Raw genomic sequence first — 20,710 nt, 5'->3', positions numbered from 1 at the left:
GTGAGATTTAAAAGTAATAGGGAAAATAAAAAAAGTATATTAAGGGATTAGCTTGTAAAATTTTCAGACGAGATTGGTGGAAGTCCAAAAATGTGTATACGATGTAAAAGTATGTTTAACTATTGTTGATACGTTAAAATTAATAAAAAATTATATATAAGAGGAGTTCTGTGTAACTGGGAAGCTTGTAGATTTCATATAAAGGCACTGCCCCTATTTGTGGATTTTTTGCCCACTCACCCTCCCTTACAGGTCAACAGGCTTTCAGGGTCAAAATGCTATCTTAGTAAGAAACAAGCCATCTAATCCCTTAAATCTCAACCTTTGGGAAAGTTTGCCTTTCTTGTTAAAAGGGCAAATCGCAAGGACAGAAATGTTGACATTTTGAGGTTCGGAGTTACAAATCGAAATCATTGCCCAAGGTGCAAATTATTATAATCATTAACGATGAGGGTGATTATTTTATTATTCGCACCCTGCCCATCTGAGTTGCCCCAACATATATAAAAACATATTCGCTTCCAGCAAGCGCTGGAGTCGGCCATCCTCACTCCGAAGGCCTTCCTCACGTGAGAATTGTGCATTTTTCAGGGCCCACACCAATTCCCAAGCCTGTAATTTCTTTTAACGGTTTCTAATTCTGAATTTTAACCTGCCGCATCCCTCCCGGGGACTTGCTGGTGAACGCAGGCAACAGACATCATATTACTAACCAATAATAATAATTAATAATAATAGCTGCTGGCGGCTTTCTGTGGTTTATTTAGCAATGCATCTGCACAGATGGCAAATTGCATCCAAAATATGATTTCATCCGGCGATGGTTTTGATTAGGCGAGTTCTAGATCCGCTGTTTGAGTTCTTATCTGTACCGCTAAATATCCCTTTTAACGTTTCTCCCGATATCTTTCGTTTCCTGACCCTGTATCCCTGACCTGTGAGTTTGCCTCCCTTTCGCTGGAATACGCACGCCGTTCGTCTTGTTTTACGTTTAATGAAATTGAAAGCTTTAAAAGAGTCTCTTGAATCAGGTCGTGAGCCAAGATATCTCCAATGTTATCGATTCAGACGCCTGCTTGCTTGAGGAAATGCTTGAGGAAAAGTCAGGAAGGTTTTTTTCCCCGCAGGGGTTTGTGTTTTCTTTATTCTTGGTGTCTTTTAAGACATGTTAAAAGCCTCGCGGTTTATAAATCTGCCTGTCCGACTGTTGAGTTTGGAAAAAATGGGAGGAGAAAGACCATGGGGAATTATTATTTTATTTGGGGGGGGGGGGGAAATCTGTGAATCCAGGACGCCTGGGTCCTCTGAAAGAGGAGCGGATCAGAGCTTCCTTCCCATCTCCTCGCGAGGAAGCCGCAATGCGTTACCTTAAAAGAGTTCAAAAGCAAGGCATTGCAAAGGAAGGCGGGCGTGCACAATGAACGCAGCAAAATTAACAACAACAACGAAGTATTATTCTTTCCTAGAATCACACACCTGGAAGGGACACCGGGGGGTCATCCAGACCAACCCCTGCAATGCAGCGATCTCAACACACGGTCTCCCATCTAATTTTAAACCGGGCCAGATCCTGCTTAGCTTTAGCAAACGCGCCAGAGGGTTCATCGCCCCAGCACTTAAAACCGTTTCAAAACAAAACCTCGTTAAAGGAGGTCAGATGTGGAATAGGCATTTAAAACATGGATTGGGAAGAGAACAAAATTGCATCTTAAAACAGAGAAACCGTCTCTGCTGCTGTTGCTGCCAAAGGTCCCTTTTTAAAAATTGTACCTTCTCACTGAGCGACAGCCGCGGATGTTGGGTGCAATTCATTTTTGAAGTGTGCAAATTCCCTAAAGAATTTGCTTCATATAATATCTATCTATCTATGAAGATGACACAATCTTGATGGCAGAAAGTGAGGAGGAATTAAAGAACCTTTTAATGAGGGTGAAAGAGGAGAGCGCAAAATATGGTCTTAAGCTCAACATAAAACCCCCCGAAGATCATGGCCACTGGTCCCATCACCTCCTGGCAAATAGAAGGGGAAGAAATGGAGGCAGTGAGAGATTTTACTTTCTAGGGCTCCATGATCACTGCAGATGGTGACAGCAGTCACGAAATTAAAAGACGCCTGCTTCTTGGGAGAAAAGCAATGACAAACCTAAACAGCTTCTTAAAAAGCAGAGACATCACCTTGCCAACAAAGGTCCGTACAGTATAGTTAAAGCTCTGGTTTTCCCAGTAGTGATGTATGGAAGTGAGAGCTGGACCATAAAGAAGGCTGATCGCGGAAGAACTGATGCTTTTGAATTCTGGTGCTGGAGGAGACTCTGGAGAGTCCCATGGACTGCAAGAAGATCAGACCTCTCCATTCGGAAGGAAATCAGCCCTGAGTGCTCACTGGAAGGACCTGAAGCTGAGGCTCCAAGACTTTGCCCACCTCAGGAGAAGAGAAGACTCCCTGGAAAAGACCCTGATGTTGGGAAAGATGGAGGGTGCAAGGAGAAGGGGACGACGGAGGAGGAGATGGTGGGACAGTGTTCTGGAAGCTACCAGCATGAGTCTGACCAAACCGCGGGAGGCAGTGGAAGACAGGAGTGCCTGGCGTGCTCTGGTCCAGGGGGTCACAAAGAGGCGGACACGACTAAACAACTAAACAACAACAACAATCTATCTATCTATCTATCTACCTATCTAAATATCTATCTATCTATCTAAATATCTATCTATCTATCTATCTATCTATCTATCTATCTATCTATCTATCCACCTTGCCAGGCAGGTGGTCCTGAAATCCGGGCTGAAATCCACACCCACAAAACCCCTGCTCTTGTTTTTTCACACAGACCAAAAAGAAAAAAAAATGCTGAGCCAATTCCCGTTCCCTCTCCCCTCGCACAATTGCACGAGGTTCTGGGAACGGCGCTGACTCCCAAAGGGTCAAAGGTGGTCACTCAGTGGCGGCATATTTATAAAAAGCCGGACTCGCGTCATTTCCCTAAGCAGCCACTGTGGCTGCCGCCACCGCCCAGGGCTAGGAAGACAACTCCCACCATTTCACCGACACACGTGCCCCCCCTTACATCATCTGCATCTGACGCCTCCCCGTCCCCCTTTATCCACTTTCTGGATTTTTTTATTTTAAAAAGCCCTTCTCTGACGCGCTGTTAAACTGCGAAACTCCCTCCCACAAGAAGAACCGGGCGGCTTCAGAAGAGGGTTTTCCTTTTCCCGAGGGGGACGCAACTCTGTTGCACGAGAGTCCCCCCACTTCCGCTTCAGTTGTGCAAAATGAAGCACACAGTTAGCCTGCGGAACTCCCTCCCACTTGAGGCGGCGACTTCCAAAAAGAGGACCGAGCAAATTCATTAAGGAGAGGGCTGTCCACATCTACTATCCAGGATGGCTATACTATGTCCTGAGCAATTGGAGGCAGCAAGGCGACCGGATGCCGAAAACTGCAGGAGGGGAGGGAGGGTCTTGGGTTCGAATCCTGTTGCGGATTTTAGGGCAGCTGGTCGGCCACTTTGAGGGCAGGATGCTGGACTAGGTGGTCCAGGGACCTGATCTGGTTAAAGCTTCTTATCTTCTTAACAACGCCCCCCCAGCTCCCCTCAATGCAAACCAGGGTGTGGGGGGGTGGGGGTGTTTGTATCCCCCACCTCACAAAAAAAATTATTGGTGCATGGTGGCAAAGGGATGGATACCTGAAGACGGCTCTCAGCCTCTGCCAAGGTCTCCCGAGAAAACAAAAGGGCCCTTTGTTTGAGCAAGCCCCCTGCCCACCCTTTCGCCCCCATGTTGGAAGGGGAGGGGGGGTCTCAAATGCACAACTTGAGCAGAGGACCATGGGAGTCAAGATGGGAAAGGATTTTGCGAATGCAAGAAGGGCTTGCTGGATCAGGTCCCCATCTAGGCCAGCATCCTGGCCAACTGGACACCACAATGGGAAACCCAGAAAGTAGGATCCGAATACTACTACTACTAATAATAATAATAATTTATTATTTATACCCCGCCCATCTGGCTAGGCTTCCCCAGCCACTCTGGGCGGCCTCCAACAAAACACTAAAATACAATAATGCATCAAAGATTAAAAGCTTTCCCAAACAGGGCTGCCTTCAGATGTCTTCTAAAAGTCGGATAGTTGTTTATTGACTTGACATCTGGTGGGAGGGAGTTCCACAGGGCAGGCGCCACTACCGAGAAGGCCCTCTGCCTGGTTCCCTGTAACCTCACTTCTCACAGGGAGGGAACTGCCAGAAGGCCCTTGGAGCTGGACCTCAGTGTACGGGAAGAATGATGGGGGTGGAGATGCTCCTTCGGGGATACTGGGCCTTTGAGGTCAGCAAGCGCTATGGTCTAAACCACAGAGCCTAGGACTTGCCGATCAGAAGGTCGCCGGTTTGAATCCCCGTGACGGAGTGAGCTCCCGTTGCTCAGTCCCTGCTCCTGCCCACCTAGCAGTTCAAAAGCCCGTCAAAGTGCAAGTAGATAAATAGGTACCACTCCGGTGGGAAGGTAAACGGCGTTTCCGTGCGCTGCTCTGGTTCGCCAGAAGCGGCTTAGTCCTGCTGGCCACATGACCCGGAAGCTGTACGCCGGCTCCCTCGGCCAGTAAAGCGAGATGAGCGTCGCAACCCCAGAGTCGTTTGCGACTGGACCCAGGGGTCCCTTTACCTTTACCAATGCTTCTAATTGTGCTCGAAACATCCTGGGAGCCAATGTAGGTCTTTCAGGACCGGTGTTATGTGGTCTCGACGGCCACTCCCAGTCACCAGTCTAGCTGCCGCATTCTGGATTAATTGCGGTTTCCGAATCACCTTCAAAGGTAGCCCCACGTAGAGCGCATGGCAGTAGTCCAAGCGGTTGATAACCAGAGCATGCACCACTCTGGCAAGACATTCTGCAGGCAGATAGGGTCTCATCCTGCGTACCAGATGGAGCTGGTAGACAGCTGCCCTGGACACAGAACTGACCTGCGCCTCCATGGACAGCAGTGAGTCCAAAATGACTCCTAGGCTGCGCACCTGGTCCTTCGGGGCCACAGTTGCCCCATTCTGGACCAGGGAGTACAAAAGCAACACACTCCCCTCTTGTTTTGTCTGGCAACTGATATCCAGCATTGCTGGCTAGGAGCCACTGATATCCTTCTCTGCAAATTCGTCCAAAGCTAGTCTAAAGCCTTCTAGGCCATCCTGAAGCAAGGAGTTCCATAGGTTAACTATGTGCTTCCCTTTTATCCGCCCTGAATTTTCCAATGCTCAGCTTCATTGGCTATCCCTAAGTTTAAGTCCAAATAAAATAAACATCCCTCCTGTCCAAAGGTCCTGGGTTCAAGTCCTGGTTGTTGTCGTTTTGCCACTGACCTGCTACACAGGCTTTGGCCATTCCACTTCCCTGTTCCCAGTTTTCCCAAAAAGGGGAAAGAAAGCGGAAACGAAGAGGGGGTCTTCCTTGCAGGGGGGTTGCCAAAATGCCACAAAACCAACAAACTGCATTTTTTTAAAAAAAACAACAACAACAATTGCTTAATTAGCTTGTTTTCTGCTGAACCAACGGATTCAAGCTGCGAGAAAGGAGACTGGAAAATTTTTCCAATGGGCACGTTCTGTGTCGGACGTGCAAGGTATCAAAAGCAGATATATAACGAGTTGGAAAAAAAATGTTTAAAATAACATTTGTGAAAAACCAGAGGCTTTTTTTGTTAGGTTTTTTGAGGCCCAGAGATTCCGAAAGAGCAGAAAAGATTATTTATGTAGACAGCAGCAAGAATATTACTGGCCCAGAGATGGAAAGAAAATAAGGTTCCAACCAGAGAAGAACAACTGATGAAGACGATGGTCTATGCCGAAATGGCGAAACTGACCGGGAGAATGAGAGATCGGGACGAGAAGAAATTTACGAAAGAATGGGGGGGGAATTTATAGTCTTTTAGCTGTAAAAGGATTGGAGTAATACTTGTAAAGGACAAAATATATTGGAGAAATTAATAATAGAGACAACAAACTGGGGGGGGGGGATGATAAGTTGAATAAAAAAGGGATGCTCAAGGGATTCTGAGAATCCTAAATGTACAGGTGACTGATATTGTTTAAATCTGAGATTCCTGTGTTGCAGAGGGGGTTCAGCTGGAGGACCTTTGGGGTCCCCCTTCCGACTCTATGGATCTAGCTAGCTGGTTTTGTTTTTCCCCTCTCTGGGAGCCATTCTGTCTCCACCAGGAGCCCTCAGGTCCTGACATTACACCGTCTGCCCCCCCCCCCCCGAATCTCCATTTCCTTCCTCGCCCTCCCCTCCGGCTTAGCCAATTCCTCCCCACCTGCCAGAAACTCTCCAGCCTGCCCCCCCTTCCCGGAGGGCTCAGAGTTCGAGAAGATGCAAATTACACCCCCACAAAAAAAATAAACCCCACCCAAAAAACCCAGCCGTCCCCTGCTCCTCTTGTCCCCACCCCCTCCCAATTTGACAGACCAGGACTAGATACAGAGGAAATTGAAAACAAAAGGAAGATTTTCCTCCTTCCTTCCTGTTTTAACTGCCCCCCCCCCGCAATCGCTGACTTTCTCGCCCCCACCCACGAGATAAGCAAATAAGGGTGGGTGCCAGCAGGGAACTCTGGGTAATTACAGGGCGCCTCCGAGTTGCGACGCCCCAGGGGCCGAGGCGAGCGGGACGGGGGCCAAGTGGAAAATCATTAGGAGGGCGGAGGCGAGAGATGGGTGTCTGGGGGTGTTTCCACACTCCGGGCACCCGACATATTTGGCGTAAGGCGGCGGCGGGACACCTGTTTGGCATGCAGAAGGCCCTTTCAAAACCAGCGTCATGAGGTCTAGGAACCTGGTTTGTTTTATGGGTCTGGCCTCAGCTCAGGGGCAAGAGCACCTGCCTTGAGTGCAGAAGGGCTGAGGGGGGGGGTTAAATCCCTGGCGGCGTCTGCGGGTTGCGAGGGGAGGGTTTCGACCGGGCTGGGGGGGGGGGAAACGACCCACTGCTGCCAGTCCGAGCAGACATTACTGAGCTAGATAGGGCACAGAGGGTCTGGATCAGGAAAGCCCGCTTCCGATGGGAAATAAAGACTGCTTAGTAGACCTGTAATAATAATAATAATAATAATAATAATAATAATAATAATAATAATAATTTATTATTATTTATACCCCGCCCATCTGGCTGGGCTTCCCCAGCCACTCTGGGCGGCTTCCAACACAATATTAAAATACAGTAATGCATCAAACATTAAAAACTTCCCTAAACAGGGCTGCCTTCAGATGTCTTCTAAAGGTCAGATAGCTGTTTATTTCCTTGACGTCTGAAGGGAGGGCGTTCCACAGGGTGGGTGCCACCACCGAGAAGGCCCTCTGCCTGGTTCCCTGTAACTTGGCTTCTTGCAGTGAGGGAACCGCCAGAAGGCCCTCGGAGCTGGACCTCAGTGTCTGGGCTGGACGATGGGGGTGGAGATGCTCCTTCAGGTCTACTGGGCCTTTGAGGCCGTTTAGGGCTTTCAATGTCAGCACCAGCACTTTGAATTGTGCTCGGAAACGTCCTGGGAGCCAATGAAGGTTTTTCAGGACCAGTGTTATATGGTCTCGGCGGCCATTCCCAGTCCCCAGTCCAGCTGCCGCATTCTGGATTAATTGAAGTTTCTGGGTCACCTTCAAAGGTAGCCCCACGTAGAGCGCATGGCAGTAGTCCAAGCGAGAGATAACCCGAGTATGCGCTACTCTGGCGAGACAGACAGCGGGCAGGGAGGGTCTCATCCTGCATACGAGATGGAGCTGGCAGGCAGCTGCCCTGGACACAGAACTGACCTGCGCCTCCATGGACAGCTGTGAGTCCAGAATGACTCCCAAGCTGCGCACCTGGTCCTTCGGGGGCACAGTTGCCCCATTCTGGACCAGGGAGTCCTCCACACCTGCCCGCCTCCTGTCCCCCCAAAACAGTACTTCAGTCTTGTCAGGATTCAACCTCAATCCATTAGCCACCATCCATCCTCCAACCGCCTCCAGACACTCACACAGGACCTTCACCGCCTTCACTGGTTCCGATTTGAAAGAGAGGTAGCGCTGTAAGACAAAGGCTGCACCAGCGCTTTCTGCATTACAGCGGGTTGGGCTGGATGACCTTTGGGGTTCCCTTTGCGCCCCGACACAAAAGCTACGGCAAAGGATTTTTCTGGGGGAGCCAGGGCTGTTTTTAAACACTGCTAGCAACGCGCCGACAGATGCGGCAGTGGAAAGTTTCCGTAAATCTCCCCGTGCAACGGACTTTGCACGCCACACACGGCCACCACCCCATAGCAGACACCCCCTCCCCGATTCTGAGCGGCTTCGTTGCAGCCCGCCCCCTGCCAAACACCCCCCACCCACCCATCAGCCCACACTCATTCCTGCCTAAATCCGTCCCAGATGTGCAAGGATGTGACTATACAAAGGCCGCCCCCCCAAACGAGGATTTAGAAAAGAACGGGCCGGGGGGCGGGGGACGACTCACACGTGCCAGGACTCCTGGGTTCCCCGGAAAGCAAATGGGGCCCAGATTTTCTATGCAGGTTTCAGCAGGTTGAACGGCTGGTGTGCAGGCAGCCTGGTCTTTGAATACTTATATTTCATTATTGCATATTTATGTGCTTTCCAACCCCCTCCAGGCAGATCAAAAGGGAATCTACGTGGTTCTCTCCTCAGTCCTCACCTAACCCCAACAACAAGAGCCCTGCAAGGAGCTGAGACGAGCCCCTAAGGTCACGCCCGGCGGGCTTCAGGGCAGCCGGGTGGCGAGTTCGAATTCCAGTCTCTCCCAGGCCTGAGTCCTCCAACACTCACTGCACCGAACTGCCTTTCGCACAGCCGTCCTCCTTCCCCCCTAAAACCAAAGCGCCAACTTAATCGGAAGGCAAGAGGGCCGGCCGTTGCTCAGTTGGGTAAGAGCACCTGCTTGGAATGTAGAAGGGTCCCAGGTGCAAATCCCGCCAACGGCAGGGTGCTGCTGCCAGCCAGTGTAGGCTAGCTGTCTGGGGCTTTCCATCCGCGGTTGCAAGTCCCAACTCCCTCCGGTCCTGGCCAGCAAAACTCGAATTTGGAAAACATTTTTCCAAATCTTCTAACTGTATTACGCATTTTTTTAATCATTACCAGCTACAGCAGCCTCCAACAAGAGAAGTTTCGATATAATAAAACGAATTAAGTCTTTCTTTCGATCGACAACGGCTCAAGAATGCCTAAACGGTTTAGCAATGATAAACATAAACCACGATAAGGCGAAGTTGCTTGATTTTTCAAGAATTCGCAGAAAAGAAAGCAAAATATGGTTTGAAGCTCAACATGAAAAAAAGGAAGATCGTGGCCACTGGTCCCATCACCTCCTGGCAAATAGAAGGGGAAGAAATGGAGGCAGTGAGAGATTTTACTTTCTGGGGCTCCATGATCACTGCAGATGGTGACAGCAGTCACGAAATTAAAAGACGCCTGCTCCTTGGGAGAAAGGCGATGGCAAACCTAGACAGCATCTTAAAAAGCAGAGACATCACCTTGCCAACAGAGGTCCTTATAGTTAAAGCTCTGGTTTTCCTAGTAGTGATGTATGGAAGTGAGAGCTGGACCATCAAGAAGGCTGATCGCTGAAGAATGGATGCTTTTGAATTCTGGTGCTGGAGGAGACTCTTGAGAGTCCCATGGACTGCAACAAGATCAAACCTCTCCATTCTGAAGGAAATCAGCCCTGAGTGCTCACTGGAAGGACAGATCCTGAAGCTGAGGCTCCAAGACTTTGGCCACCTCATGAGAAGAGAAGACTCCCTGGAAAAGACCCTGATGTTGGGAAAGATGGAGGGCACAAGAAGAAGGGGACGATGGAGGACGAGATGGTGGGACAGTCTTCTCGAAGGGACCAGCATGAGTTTGACCAAACTGCGGGAGGCAGTGGAAGACAGGAGTGCCTGGCGTGCTCTGGTCCAGGGGGTCACGAAGAGGCAGACACGACTAAACAACTAAACAACAACAACTTAAAATAATCCTTTTCCCTGTGTGTTTTTAAAAAGCACTATTGTATATTTTCCATTTTGTCTTTATTCGCAGATACGGTTCAAACCTTGAAATGAAATTATTTGCCAGCTGTAGACCAGAGACACCAGGCGCCAGGGACCGCGATGTACCGCTGGCCTGACTCGGGAGTATCGCAGCCTAGTGCAAAAGTAGAGCGTGCAGGATCAGGTCCAAGAAGGTCCATCTAAGTCCGGCCTCCTGCTCTCGCAGTGGCCAAATACCCCTTAGAACTTAGGAATCTAAGATAGACTGGCTCTGGAGCTGGAGGCTCCATTAGGACCTCAGAAGAGCCTGGCTGCAGGATCAGGCCCATGGCCCATCAGGTCCAGCATCCTATTCTTACAGGGGCTGCCAACCAGACACCCATTTTGGCAGGATCCTCCACCAAAGCCGTCCAAACTGGCAGCCTCCAGTGGGAGGGGGTTCCACAGGCTTAACCACGCACTGCGTGAAAGACGAGGGACAGAGCGTAGTCATTGCGGCTAGTAGCTTTCGACAGCTGCCACATGCGTTTTCCCCCGCTTGCTTTTTCCTTAAACTAAAAAAAAAGCGCCACAAGGCAGGGGGATTCGAACCTGCAACCGGGCGCGCTAACCACCAGGCCGTCCAGCTCGCAGCCGGCTCCTCCAGAGTCGCAAGCAGGGTGGGAGAAAGGGAGAGAAGCCATCGCCACGCCCTGCCCTGCGTGCGTGGAGACTTTTTATTAATTAAATCCAGGGCACAGCTCCCAGCGCACTCGTTAATGCGCTCCTCGCATGGTTTAATTACAGCCGCGTCCTGCCCCCGTGGGCAGAGAGAGGGGGGCCCAGGTGTCTGCGCGCCCCATAAACGCTCCTTTTAATAGCCCCCCTCGGAAAAAGAAAAGCGTGTTGTGCCATTCCTCCCCCAGGCCTGGGCAGGTCTGGAAAAGGCAGGGTGTAACATCACAATTGAACCCACAACAAAAGCTTCGCTTGGCTTCTGTGCCAAGGCCAGGCCTCCCACCCCCCAAAAACCCCCAATTATCTCACCGCCCCCCATTTTGCAAGACACAACGCAGGGAACCTCCGCCCTCGCCCTGCCTGCCTTGGAATCGTAGCCCTGCAGGATGAGGCCAGTATCCTGTCCCCGCAGTGGTGTCCGTGAATCAGGATTCGAACACAAGACCCGCTCTTCCCCCTTCCTCCGGTTCGCGGGAACTGCGATTCGGCACCATCGCCGCCTCCGACCTCGGAGCCATCCACCTGCCCAATCCTCTTTTATTTTTATATAATTTTTAAATCTGATTTTCACAACATTATAAACAAAACAAAGAAATAAACATGGATCATAACCTTATTCAAATGACACTTATTAACATTGTTAATTGACTTCCTCGCTTCCACCTGGTTGAATTTCCATGCACTTTTAATGGTTTTCCAAATCAATCCTCTTTTAAAGATGTCCGGTTCGGCGGCCGCCGCTTCCTTCCTGTGGCAAGGAGTTCCGCAGTTTAACGGTGCATAGCTGTGTTCGGGGAGTTAGCAGGAGAGAGCGAAGGGCTCACGGGCTCCCCAGAGGCAGAGGGTGCGATCCTTTTGGTCGCACGCCGCAAGATCTTGCACAACGTGAATTCTCCAGTTGAGTTTGGCTTGGGAAGTTCCAGTTCCTGGATCCGTCCACCTGTCCTGGGGCGGACAGGAAGCGAGGAAAGGAAAAGGGACCGTGTTTTGCACCCAAGTCCCAATTCTGCGCTGCAAGAAGGAACTTTCGTTGATCCGTTCTGAATCTTGCAACACTCAGCTTTCCGGTCTTACGAGAGAGAAAGACTTTCTTCAATCTTGGATAGTTAGCCTTGCTGAAGACTTGACGTTTTCCTCCCCAAAAAAGTTTTCGATTTGAGTTCCTACTGAAAGCAGGCTGCATTTTAATCTTGTTTTTTAAGTTGTATTTCAATCAGATGGACTATATGGGATTGGCAGAAATGACTGGCAGAATCCGAGACCAGGGAGAAGAGTCGGTGGAAGAAGATCGGAAGAAATTTAAAGACTATCTACAGAAATATTGTAAAATTAATGAATGTTAGAATGATGTTGGATAGAAATTAAGTGGTTTCCAGCTGTAATGCTTTAAGAGAATATGAAAAAAGGGTTATAAACAGGTAAAAATCTAATGGTAAGGATTTGCTGAACCAACAATTTGAAGTGGAATACAAAAAAGGGAGGCATGAGGAGGTCCGGGAAATAAGCTAAAGGAAAACTAGCAATGGAAAATCTGTGTGTTTTTAACTATTTTTATTTTGTATTTTTTTTTTCATTTTTATTGTAATACTTTAAAAAATCCTAATAAATATCCTATAAAAAAATAAGTTGTATTTCAATCAATTGTTTTATATCTGGTGTTAGCTGTCCCTGGGGACGGCAGGGTATAAATAAAATTATTATTATTATTATTATTATTATTATTATTATTATTCAATCCGCTTTCTCCAGACGGCGCATCATTTTAGGAACTGCTCTCATCTCACCCCCTCCTCACCTTTTTTCCAAACGTCCCAAAGCTGCAACATTTCTGGAAAAAGCAGTCTTCTCGCTCCCTCCCCTTACTCTGGTTTTGAACCTTTTTGCAACTTTTCCACATCCGTTCTGATGCAAGGCGCCCAGAAGCCTAGTGTTCCAAAATGCGGTTTTGGTGCAACGGCGCAATGATAACCGGCAGTGCTTGGTTTTTTTATTCTTAACCGGTGTGTGCCCTGCCAAGCCAAAGCAGCAAGCGCTTTTATCCGCCGAGGGTTCTGCAGCTGCAACCCCAAATTCGGCCCCCCAGATGTTTTGGGACTACAATTCCCATTATCCTTGACCGCTGGGATGATGGGAGTTGTAGTCCCAAAACATCTGGAGGGCCAAGTTTGGGGGTGCCTGCATTACGGCTATGCTTTTCCTCCACGGTCAGAGGCAGCGGCGATTCCGAACCCCAGTTTCTGGAAACCTCAGAGTGCTGGTCTTGTGTTCGAATCCTCCTTGGGGCATCTGTTCAGACACTGTGGGAACAAGATCCTAGCTCTTCCAGGTTCAGACACAGTCTACCCAGATCCCCAGGTTTTTCGCCCCGCACCCCATCTTGGATGCTTTAGTTGAGATTCCTGCATTCCTCGGGGTTGGTCTAGATGATTTCTGGGGGTCCCCCTCCCAACTGGATGACCCCCCCTTCTTATGCTCCCCACTTCCGAAGCCGCCCCACTTTTTCACTTTGCGCTTCCGCGCCAACATCAAAGCCCTGTTTCGGCGCCTGCCTGCCCCCCAGCACCCCCTCCCCACAAAATACCGTTTCCCCCCCCCCCCATGTATAAGGCTATATTTCCCCCCAAATTTTGTAAGTTTAAAATTGGGGGGTCGTCTTACACACAGAGTGTTGCAATTATTTATTTCTTCATTTGGGGCTCCAAAAAAAAAATTAGGGGTCGTCTTACACACAGAGTGTTGCAATTATTTATTTCTTAATTTGGGGCTCAGAAAAAATAGGGTCCTCTTACATGTTGCAATTATTTATTTCTTAATTTTGGGCTCAAAAGAATAGGGGTCTTATACGTGGGGGCGTCTCATACACGGGAAAATACGCCTGCTCTTTGCTAATGGGGCAGGGAGGGAGCCTCTGCTTGCAACCGTGGGGCGGATCTCGATCTCGCCTCCTTTGATAGCAGAAATGCAGGCCCGGGCAGATGCAAGGCAGGGGAGTCTGTGCCTTTGATGGCTGAGCCAGGCGCTGAGATTAGAACCCGCCTCCGCCTCTCTGCGGTCAGAGGTGTGCCCGCCAATCCCCGTCCCGGGATGTGGAGGCAGCGCCGCGGATTTCTCGCCGCCCCACACGACCCGGGCGCTGGCACCGCGCCTGGCGAGAGAGAGAGAAACCTAGTTTCTCACCCCCACGCAGGACAGAGACCTAGGACTCTTTCCCCTGCAGAGTTGGGCCAAGACCTGGGAGAGACCTGAGTTCGAATCGCAGACACCCATCCCAAACTCAGCCACGGTGTGCGAATGTGGGGGACCAGTCACACGTCGGGTCTCCGGCGGGAATTTTTCTCAGCTTCTGCCCGCGAGCCGCGGGTTCAAATCCCACCTCCCGGTACCCAGAAAGCTTCCATTCAGTCTAGCTGAGCTTCTACCCGCGAGCCACGGGTTCGAATCCTGCCTCCCAGTACCCAGAAAGCTTCCATTCAGTCTAGCTGAGCTTCTACCCGCGAGCCACGGGTTCGAATCCCGCCTCCTGGTACCCAGAAAGCTTCCATTCAGTCTAGCTGAGCTTCTACCCACGAGCCACGGGTTCGAATCCCGCCTCCCGGTACCCAGAAAGCTTCCGTTCAGTCTAGCTGATCGCTATACCTCTATTATGGCCTTTGAATCTCAGGCTTGCGGGTTCGAGCCCCCACATTGGGCAAAATATTCCTGCATTGCAGCGGGTTGGACTAGATGACCGCTGGGTCCCTTCCAACTTGTTCTTTTATTGGTTTTGCAAACTCTTCAAAGCAGCTGTGCACCAGTTAGAGAAGCTTCAAATACTGAGTGTTTTGTAAATGTTTTAAATAAATGCAATGAAATGCTAACAGCATCTCTCCCCGGGGTTTGGGGCAGGGGGTTACCTACCTGGTGATGCCAACCTGGGGCGTTCTGCATGCCAAGCACCTGTTCTACCCGCTGAGCTACGTCCAAACCCACTTTAAAACAAAGCAAGGTTCTAGTCCACATTGTTCGGAATGAACCGACGCCATCACGGGCTGAACCCGGGGCATTCTACATGCCAAGCAGGCGCTCCCTGACCCCCGAGTCCATCGGTCAGCAGCCAGGCCCCGTGCTTTTCATGCAGAAGTCTCCCAAGGTGAATAGGGTAATCTCAGCTCGACCGAGCAGGAAAAGTCCTGGTCCGAAGTCTAACCTCAAAAAAAGTGGACGGCTCTAGACTCAAGTGACCCAATAGTCTGCACTGACATGCAGTGGTTGGTTTCGCCAGGACATGCAGAAGCACGGAGGTTAAGCAGGCAAGAAGAGACTGATGGCTGCTGCATGCCTCAAAGGTTTGGGAAGGGCGGACATAATTTAAGCCCGGCTGATGATCAGGCCAGCGGCCCGTCCCGTCCAACAACCAGAGAAACCCGCAAACAGGATTCGAACGCAAGCCCCGCTGGAGATTCCGAGCACATAAAGGTAAAGGGACCCCTGACCATTAGGTCCAGTCGTGGCCGACTCTGGGGTTGCGGCACTCATCTCGCTTTACTGGCCGAGGGAGCCGGCGTACAGCTTCCGGGTCATGTGGCCAGCGGGACTAAGCCGCTTCTGGCGAACCAGAGCAGCGCATGGAAACGCCGTTTACGTTCCCGCCGGAGTGGTACCTATTTATCTACTTGCACTTGATGTGCTTTCGAACTGCTAGGTTGGCAGGAGCAGGGACCGAGCAACGGGAGCTCACCCGGTCATTGCGGGGATTCGAACCACCGACCTTCTGATCCGCAAGTCCTAGGCTCTGTGGTTTAACCCACAGCGCCACCCGCATCCCTTATCGCTTAATCCTGGTCCGAAATCCTGGAAAGCCTCCGTCAACCAGTGTGGAACGTGGTGATCTAGACAGCTGCTATTCCTGCATTGCAGGGGGTTGGTCTGGATGACCTCAGGAGCCCACGGTCAGAGGCAGCGATGGTTCTGAACCCCAGCTGCTGGAGAGCGGCTCTTGCACTCGGATCCCGCTTCCTGGTGCCCCACAATGAGTTATCTGGCCGGCCACTGCAAGAACAGGAAGCTGGGCCGGACGGGCCATTGTCCTGACCCTCGTATTCTTCATGCTTCGTAGTTAAACGGCGGAACTCCCTGCCACAGGAGCCAACAACTTGGGCAAATTCACAAAGGAGGCGAGGACAACGGGGGGCTATTCTGTGCCCTCCCCAGTCAAGAGTCAGCAATGCATCTGAATACCAGTTGCTGGAAGCCGCAGGGGTGTTGGCCTTGCGTTCGAATCCTGATCGCGGCGGGTTTTCCCATAATGGCACCCCGCTGCCCGCGGCAAGAACACGTGTCGGGTGTTCTCCTTCGCCAGAGATTTTTTAACAGAGAAAACCTGTCAGGGTTTTCTTCTGCACCGATTCGGGGTTGGTCTGGATGACCTTTGGGGGTCCCTTTCCATCTCTACATTGCTACAACCATGCCCAGATGCCTGCTCCAGAAAGCCGTGCTCTTCTTCTTACTTTCACAACCCCCCCCCCCTTGCAAGCTTTTGAGACAAGGAGCGGCGAGCATCGCGGACCCCCCCCCCAAATCCCATTTTGGTGGATTGCAAAAGGATGGGGGGGGGTTTTCGGAGCCACAATAGAGGATTCAATTAATGCGTTACACGCTCCGCTGCCCCTTCACAGCTTTGGGACATACCTGACCTCCGAGGAGGAGATCAGGGACGGAGGCAGAGATAGTGGAAGAAAAGTGGGGTGGGGGGCGATTTTTTTTGGGGGGGGGGGTGAAATAAGACAGAAAAAAGAGATTTTACAGACCTGGGGTGGGTGGGAAAAAGATGGTTCCTTTCTGAGCTTCTTAAGAAAAAAGGGGGGGGGTGTTTTTTGCAGAAAGGGACCGTGCTTCAAATGTAACCCCCCCCCCAAATAAAATTCCTTGCTTTCTCTTGGCTTGGGGTTGTTTGGGGCTGAAAGCTACGAAGGGTTTTCCCCCCACTTTGGCCTGGATTTTAATCCCTTTTCAATGAGGTTTTAGCTTTTCTGGAAGGGAGAGAAATGGGGGAAATGAAGGGGAAATCTGGGGGGGGGGTGAGCAGGAAGTAGAAGGAGATTCGGGATCTGGGTGTTCAGATTACGGGGGGGGGGGTCTTGGCCCTTTGGGGAACCAGGGGGGCGCAGGACTCCTGGGTTCTGGGCTGGCAAGAGATGGCAAGATTCCTGGGTCCCTCGGGTTCCGTTCTGGTGGTCCATGTAGTTCAGGATGCCTATTCTGTGACCGTAATAATAAAATTCAAGTCTGCCTGGCAGAGGGAGGCTGAACCTCAAGCGTTCTGCATGCCAGGCAGCCGCTCTGCCACCCAGCCGCCATCTCTCCCTGCAGTTTAGCTTAGAACTGTCCACACTGGCCGGCAGCTGCTGCCCACTGTTTCAAAAAAGGAGAGATTCTCAGGCCTTCTGCACTCAAGGCAGCTGTCCTGCTGCTCAGCAAGAACCTATCCCCTGGCTCAGCAGCAATTGTGTGTGTTTTTTTAAAGAGGTATTTGGGCATTTACCTCTCCCAGCCTGGAGATGACACTGGTGACTGGACCAGGAACCTTCTGCACTCCCAGCAACCGCTTCAGCACTAAGCCATGGCTTTTTCCTTAAAACGAAGCCGCTGAGACCCAGGCAAAGCGCTCAAACTTTTCTAACACGTCAAGGTGGAAACTTTTCTGCACTTTACTTCCCACCTCAACAGCCCCTTCTGCAGTCCTGCCACCCTGGCCTTGCCCGTCAAACGTTCAGCACCCAGTTGGCGGAAGCTGCTGCACCCACTAGGCGATGCTCCTCCTCTGCAGACTAACACAATGCTGGCGGAAAGCGAGAGCTGTTTTGTCGGTGGAACGGACTCCCTCGGGAGCTGGCGGCTCTCCTTCCTTAAGAAATGGATATAAGCAGAGGGCTGCCTGCTAGGGATGCGATTCCTGCCCTGCAGCGGGTCAGTCTGGATGACCGTTGGGGGTCCCTTCCAACTCGCCAATTCTAAATCCCCCAATTAACTCAGGATTCCAGCTACTTGCCTTCCTCTGGGCTCCAGCCCAGTAACACCACTTCCTCCCCACCGTTTCCAAGAGGACCCAGGAGTCCTTACATACTTTCTTGCTATGGAATTGCAGAGTTGTAAGGGGACACCTGAGGGTCATCCAGCCTGACCCTCGACAATCTGCCCAAGGACTCTTGATTCTCAGCTTCTATCGGTCCAAGACGCTGAGCTGCCCCCTCATTTCTCCCCCCCTCCTTCCAGGGAACCCAGGAGTCCTGCAAACTCCCCCCCCCCAACGCCCCAGGGCCACGGCCTTCACCTGCCCCCAGGCCCCTCCCTTCTCCACTCAGGGGAGCTCAGGTGTCCGGACTCCCAGAATCCTTCGCTCCACAGCAGCCCACCAAGCCCAAATCCCCCCCCCAACCCCGGGAAGAGGGGGAAAAAGCACTTTATTTTACAACAATGGGAAGGAAAGACCCACCCCAAGTCCTTTGGGACGACTGGGGTGGGGGGGACACGACAGGCAGCGAAGATTGATGGGCGAGGGAGAGGATCGGAATTTGGAGAGATGAAAGCCTATTGCAAATCGTTGTCCTTTTTTTCCTGGGGGGGCAAGAGAGCGCAGAAGGAAGCGCCGATACCGGGGGGGGGGGGAGGAAAGAAAAATCTATCGCTTCGCAGAGGCTCATTACCAAAGATCGATGACTTTAAAAAACACTTTGAACGCGCGCTTCAAAAATAGATCAGGCCTCGAGGAGGGAAAAGGAATGGGGGGGGGGGGCAGAAGGGGAAACATCAGAGAGAAGGAAAAATCCGCAAAACCCAAAATCTCCCTGTTAGCGGGGAGAGGACCCAGGAGTCCGGGGCTCCAGCTCAACTTCTGGGAAACCCAGAATCCTGGCACAATATCCCCAAATGCACTTATCAACAACAGTTGCACTTCCCCCCCCCCCCCAAAAAGGGACCCAGGAGTCCTGCTGATTCCCAAGTTGGGAGATTTCGCTCCACTTCTGTGTGTGAGTGTGGCAGGTTTTGGGGTCTGGATCGGAACCCAGATCCCATGTGGTACCTCACCTTCCGCAGCCAGGGCGAAGGGGATCCAGAAGCAGAGAAGCCAGCCAGCCATCGCTCCAGGAAAGCCAGAATGAGTCCCAGCAGGAGGAGGAGGAGGAGGGAATCTCGGGATCCACAGCCGCCAGAAAAGATCCCTGTGGAGGAAGAAATCAGATCCCAGAAACCCAGTTCAGGGGGGTCATGAAACAGTGATTCCAAACATGGTTGAGGCGCCTCTAGATTCCTCGCGACGCACACCCAGAAAAATTAAATCCTGTTGCGGAATATATGCGCCGACAGAGATAAAATAAAAATTCCCAACAACACAAAGCACCCAGAAATGCAAAATTTAAAAAATTGTTCGGCAAACTCCTGCCTTGAACAAACTTTCGCAGCTCTGTCTGGCTTTCCTCTCCGCAAGGTGATTTTTCGGCCGAGACAATGCGATGTGTCGCTTTTTTGCGGGGCGCGGGACCCCTGAAACCGAGGCAGGAAAGATGGATTGCACCCCCTAAAAAAAAAAAAGACCTTTTTTGCAACAATAGGGATCCTTGCAACTTTTCGGGCGTTGCGATTGTTCGGGGAAGACTGGGCACGCAATACTTTTAAGGGGGAAACCACCAGGTCTGTCCCAGGACAAAGACTCCAATGTTTCCCAAAAATGAAATCCACGATGGGAGCAGCGTTGCTCTTCCAAACCAGAAAGTCCGGAATAGCAGAAAAATCCCAAGCGAAGGACAAAGGAACCCCTTAAACTGCAGCGCCGGAGACTCTGGAAGAAGCTGCCAGTTGTGGTGCGGATCAGAAAAAGTCTATGCTGGGTTGGGTGAGAGCCAGGAGACTTTGGAGGGGGGGGCAGAGGCGGGAGGGGGCGGGATAAGTGGATCCGGGTTAGGAATCTGTTAAAAAAAAAAAAAAGTAGTGTCACTCTTTTTTTACCAGCTTCTGTGCAGGTCTGGACTCTTTCCCCCACCCCACAAAAAAAACAACAACACACAATTTCCCCCCAAAAATTGTGGGAAAGGGAATTCTCACGCAGATTTGCACAGGAAAAGAAACCGTGATGCAAATACTTTGCCGGAATAAATTGGAGGCTCTTCAACTCTCTTTACCCCCCCCCCAAAAACACACACACACACACACACACACACGGGTGGGGGACTTTGCTCAGCAATCCAGGAGACTTTTTCCAGGCCTTCCCAAAGGTTGTAAAAGGATTTCTGCCTTCTCCCCAAAGCAGGGAAAAGTGGGGGGGGGGGGGGGGGCTCGCCTGGAAAAATATTTGCAAAGGCAGGATAGCAAACTCGCCCCCCCCCCCGGAAAAAACTGCACAGCGAAGGATTCTCCCTGAAATGTTTGCAAAGGGAGGACCCCTCCCCCCAAAAAAGACTTGCAAAGAGTTATCTCCTAAATATTTGCAAAACTGAACCCCCCCTGAATATTTGCAAAAGCAGAACGCCCCTCCAATATTGCAAAGGTTTCTCTCCGGAATATTTGCAAAAACAGACCACCCCCCCCCCCAACATTGCAAAGGTTTCTCTCTGGAATATTTGCAAAACAGAACCCCCCCCCCCCAGCATTGCAAAGGTTTCTCTCTGGAATATTTGCAAAACAGACCCCCCCCCTGATTTTTTGCAAAAGCAGACCCCCCCCAACACTGCAAAGGTTTCTCTCCGGAATATTTGCAAAACAGACCCCCCCTGAATATTTGTAAAAGCAGAACCCTCCTCCAACATTGCAAAGGTTTCTCTCTGAAATATTTGCAAAACAGACCCCCCCCCCAAAAATACTTTCAGGACCCCCACCCCCAAAACACTTGCACTTCTCCCCTAAATATTTGCAGACTCCACGCACACCAGCTTTGAGAGGGGTAGTATGTCTACAAAAGGAACGTGTCCCCCCCCCAAAAAAAATTTTTGCAAAGGGGGTAGGAACAATTTTCCT

The 20,710-nt window shown here is 50.9% G+C and overlaps 1 protein-coding gene across 1 annotated transcript in view; it reads right to left on the bottom strand.

Moving 5' to 3' along the window:
* Positions 1-20,710, bottom strand: part of EPHB4 (EPH receptor B4) — a 52,258-nt gene that overhangs the window by 31,005 nt on the left and 543 nt on the right. Inside the window, exon 2 of the mRNA XM_083706604.1 lies at positions 18,788-19,665. Within this exon, the coding sequence (XP_083562730.1) occupies positions 18,788-18,839 (52 nt within the window). The 5' untranslated portion in view covers positions 18,840-19,665. The remainder of the gene's footprint in view (positions 1-18,787; positions 19,666-20,710) is intronic.

This window comes from Podarcis gaigeae (genome assembly GCF_964106915.1).
Source record: "Podarcis gaigeae genome assembly, chromosome: 13".
Classification (NCBI taxonomy): Eukaryota; Metazoa; Chordata; class Lepidosauria; order Squamata; family Lacertidae; genus Podarcis; species Podarcis gaigeae.
Note: the sequence above shows the minus strand (reverse complement) of the source record. Positions and strands in the feature narration are given on the sequence as shown.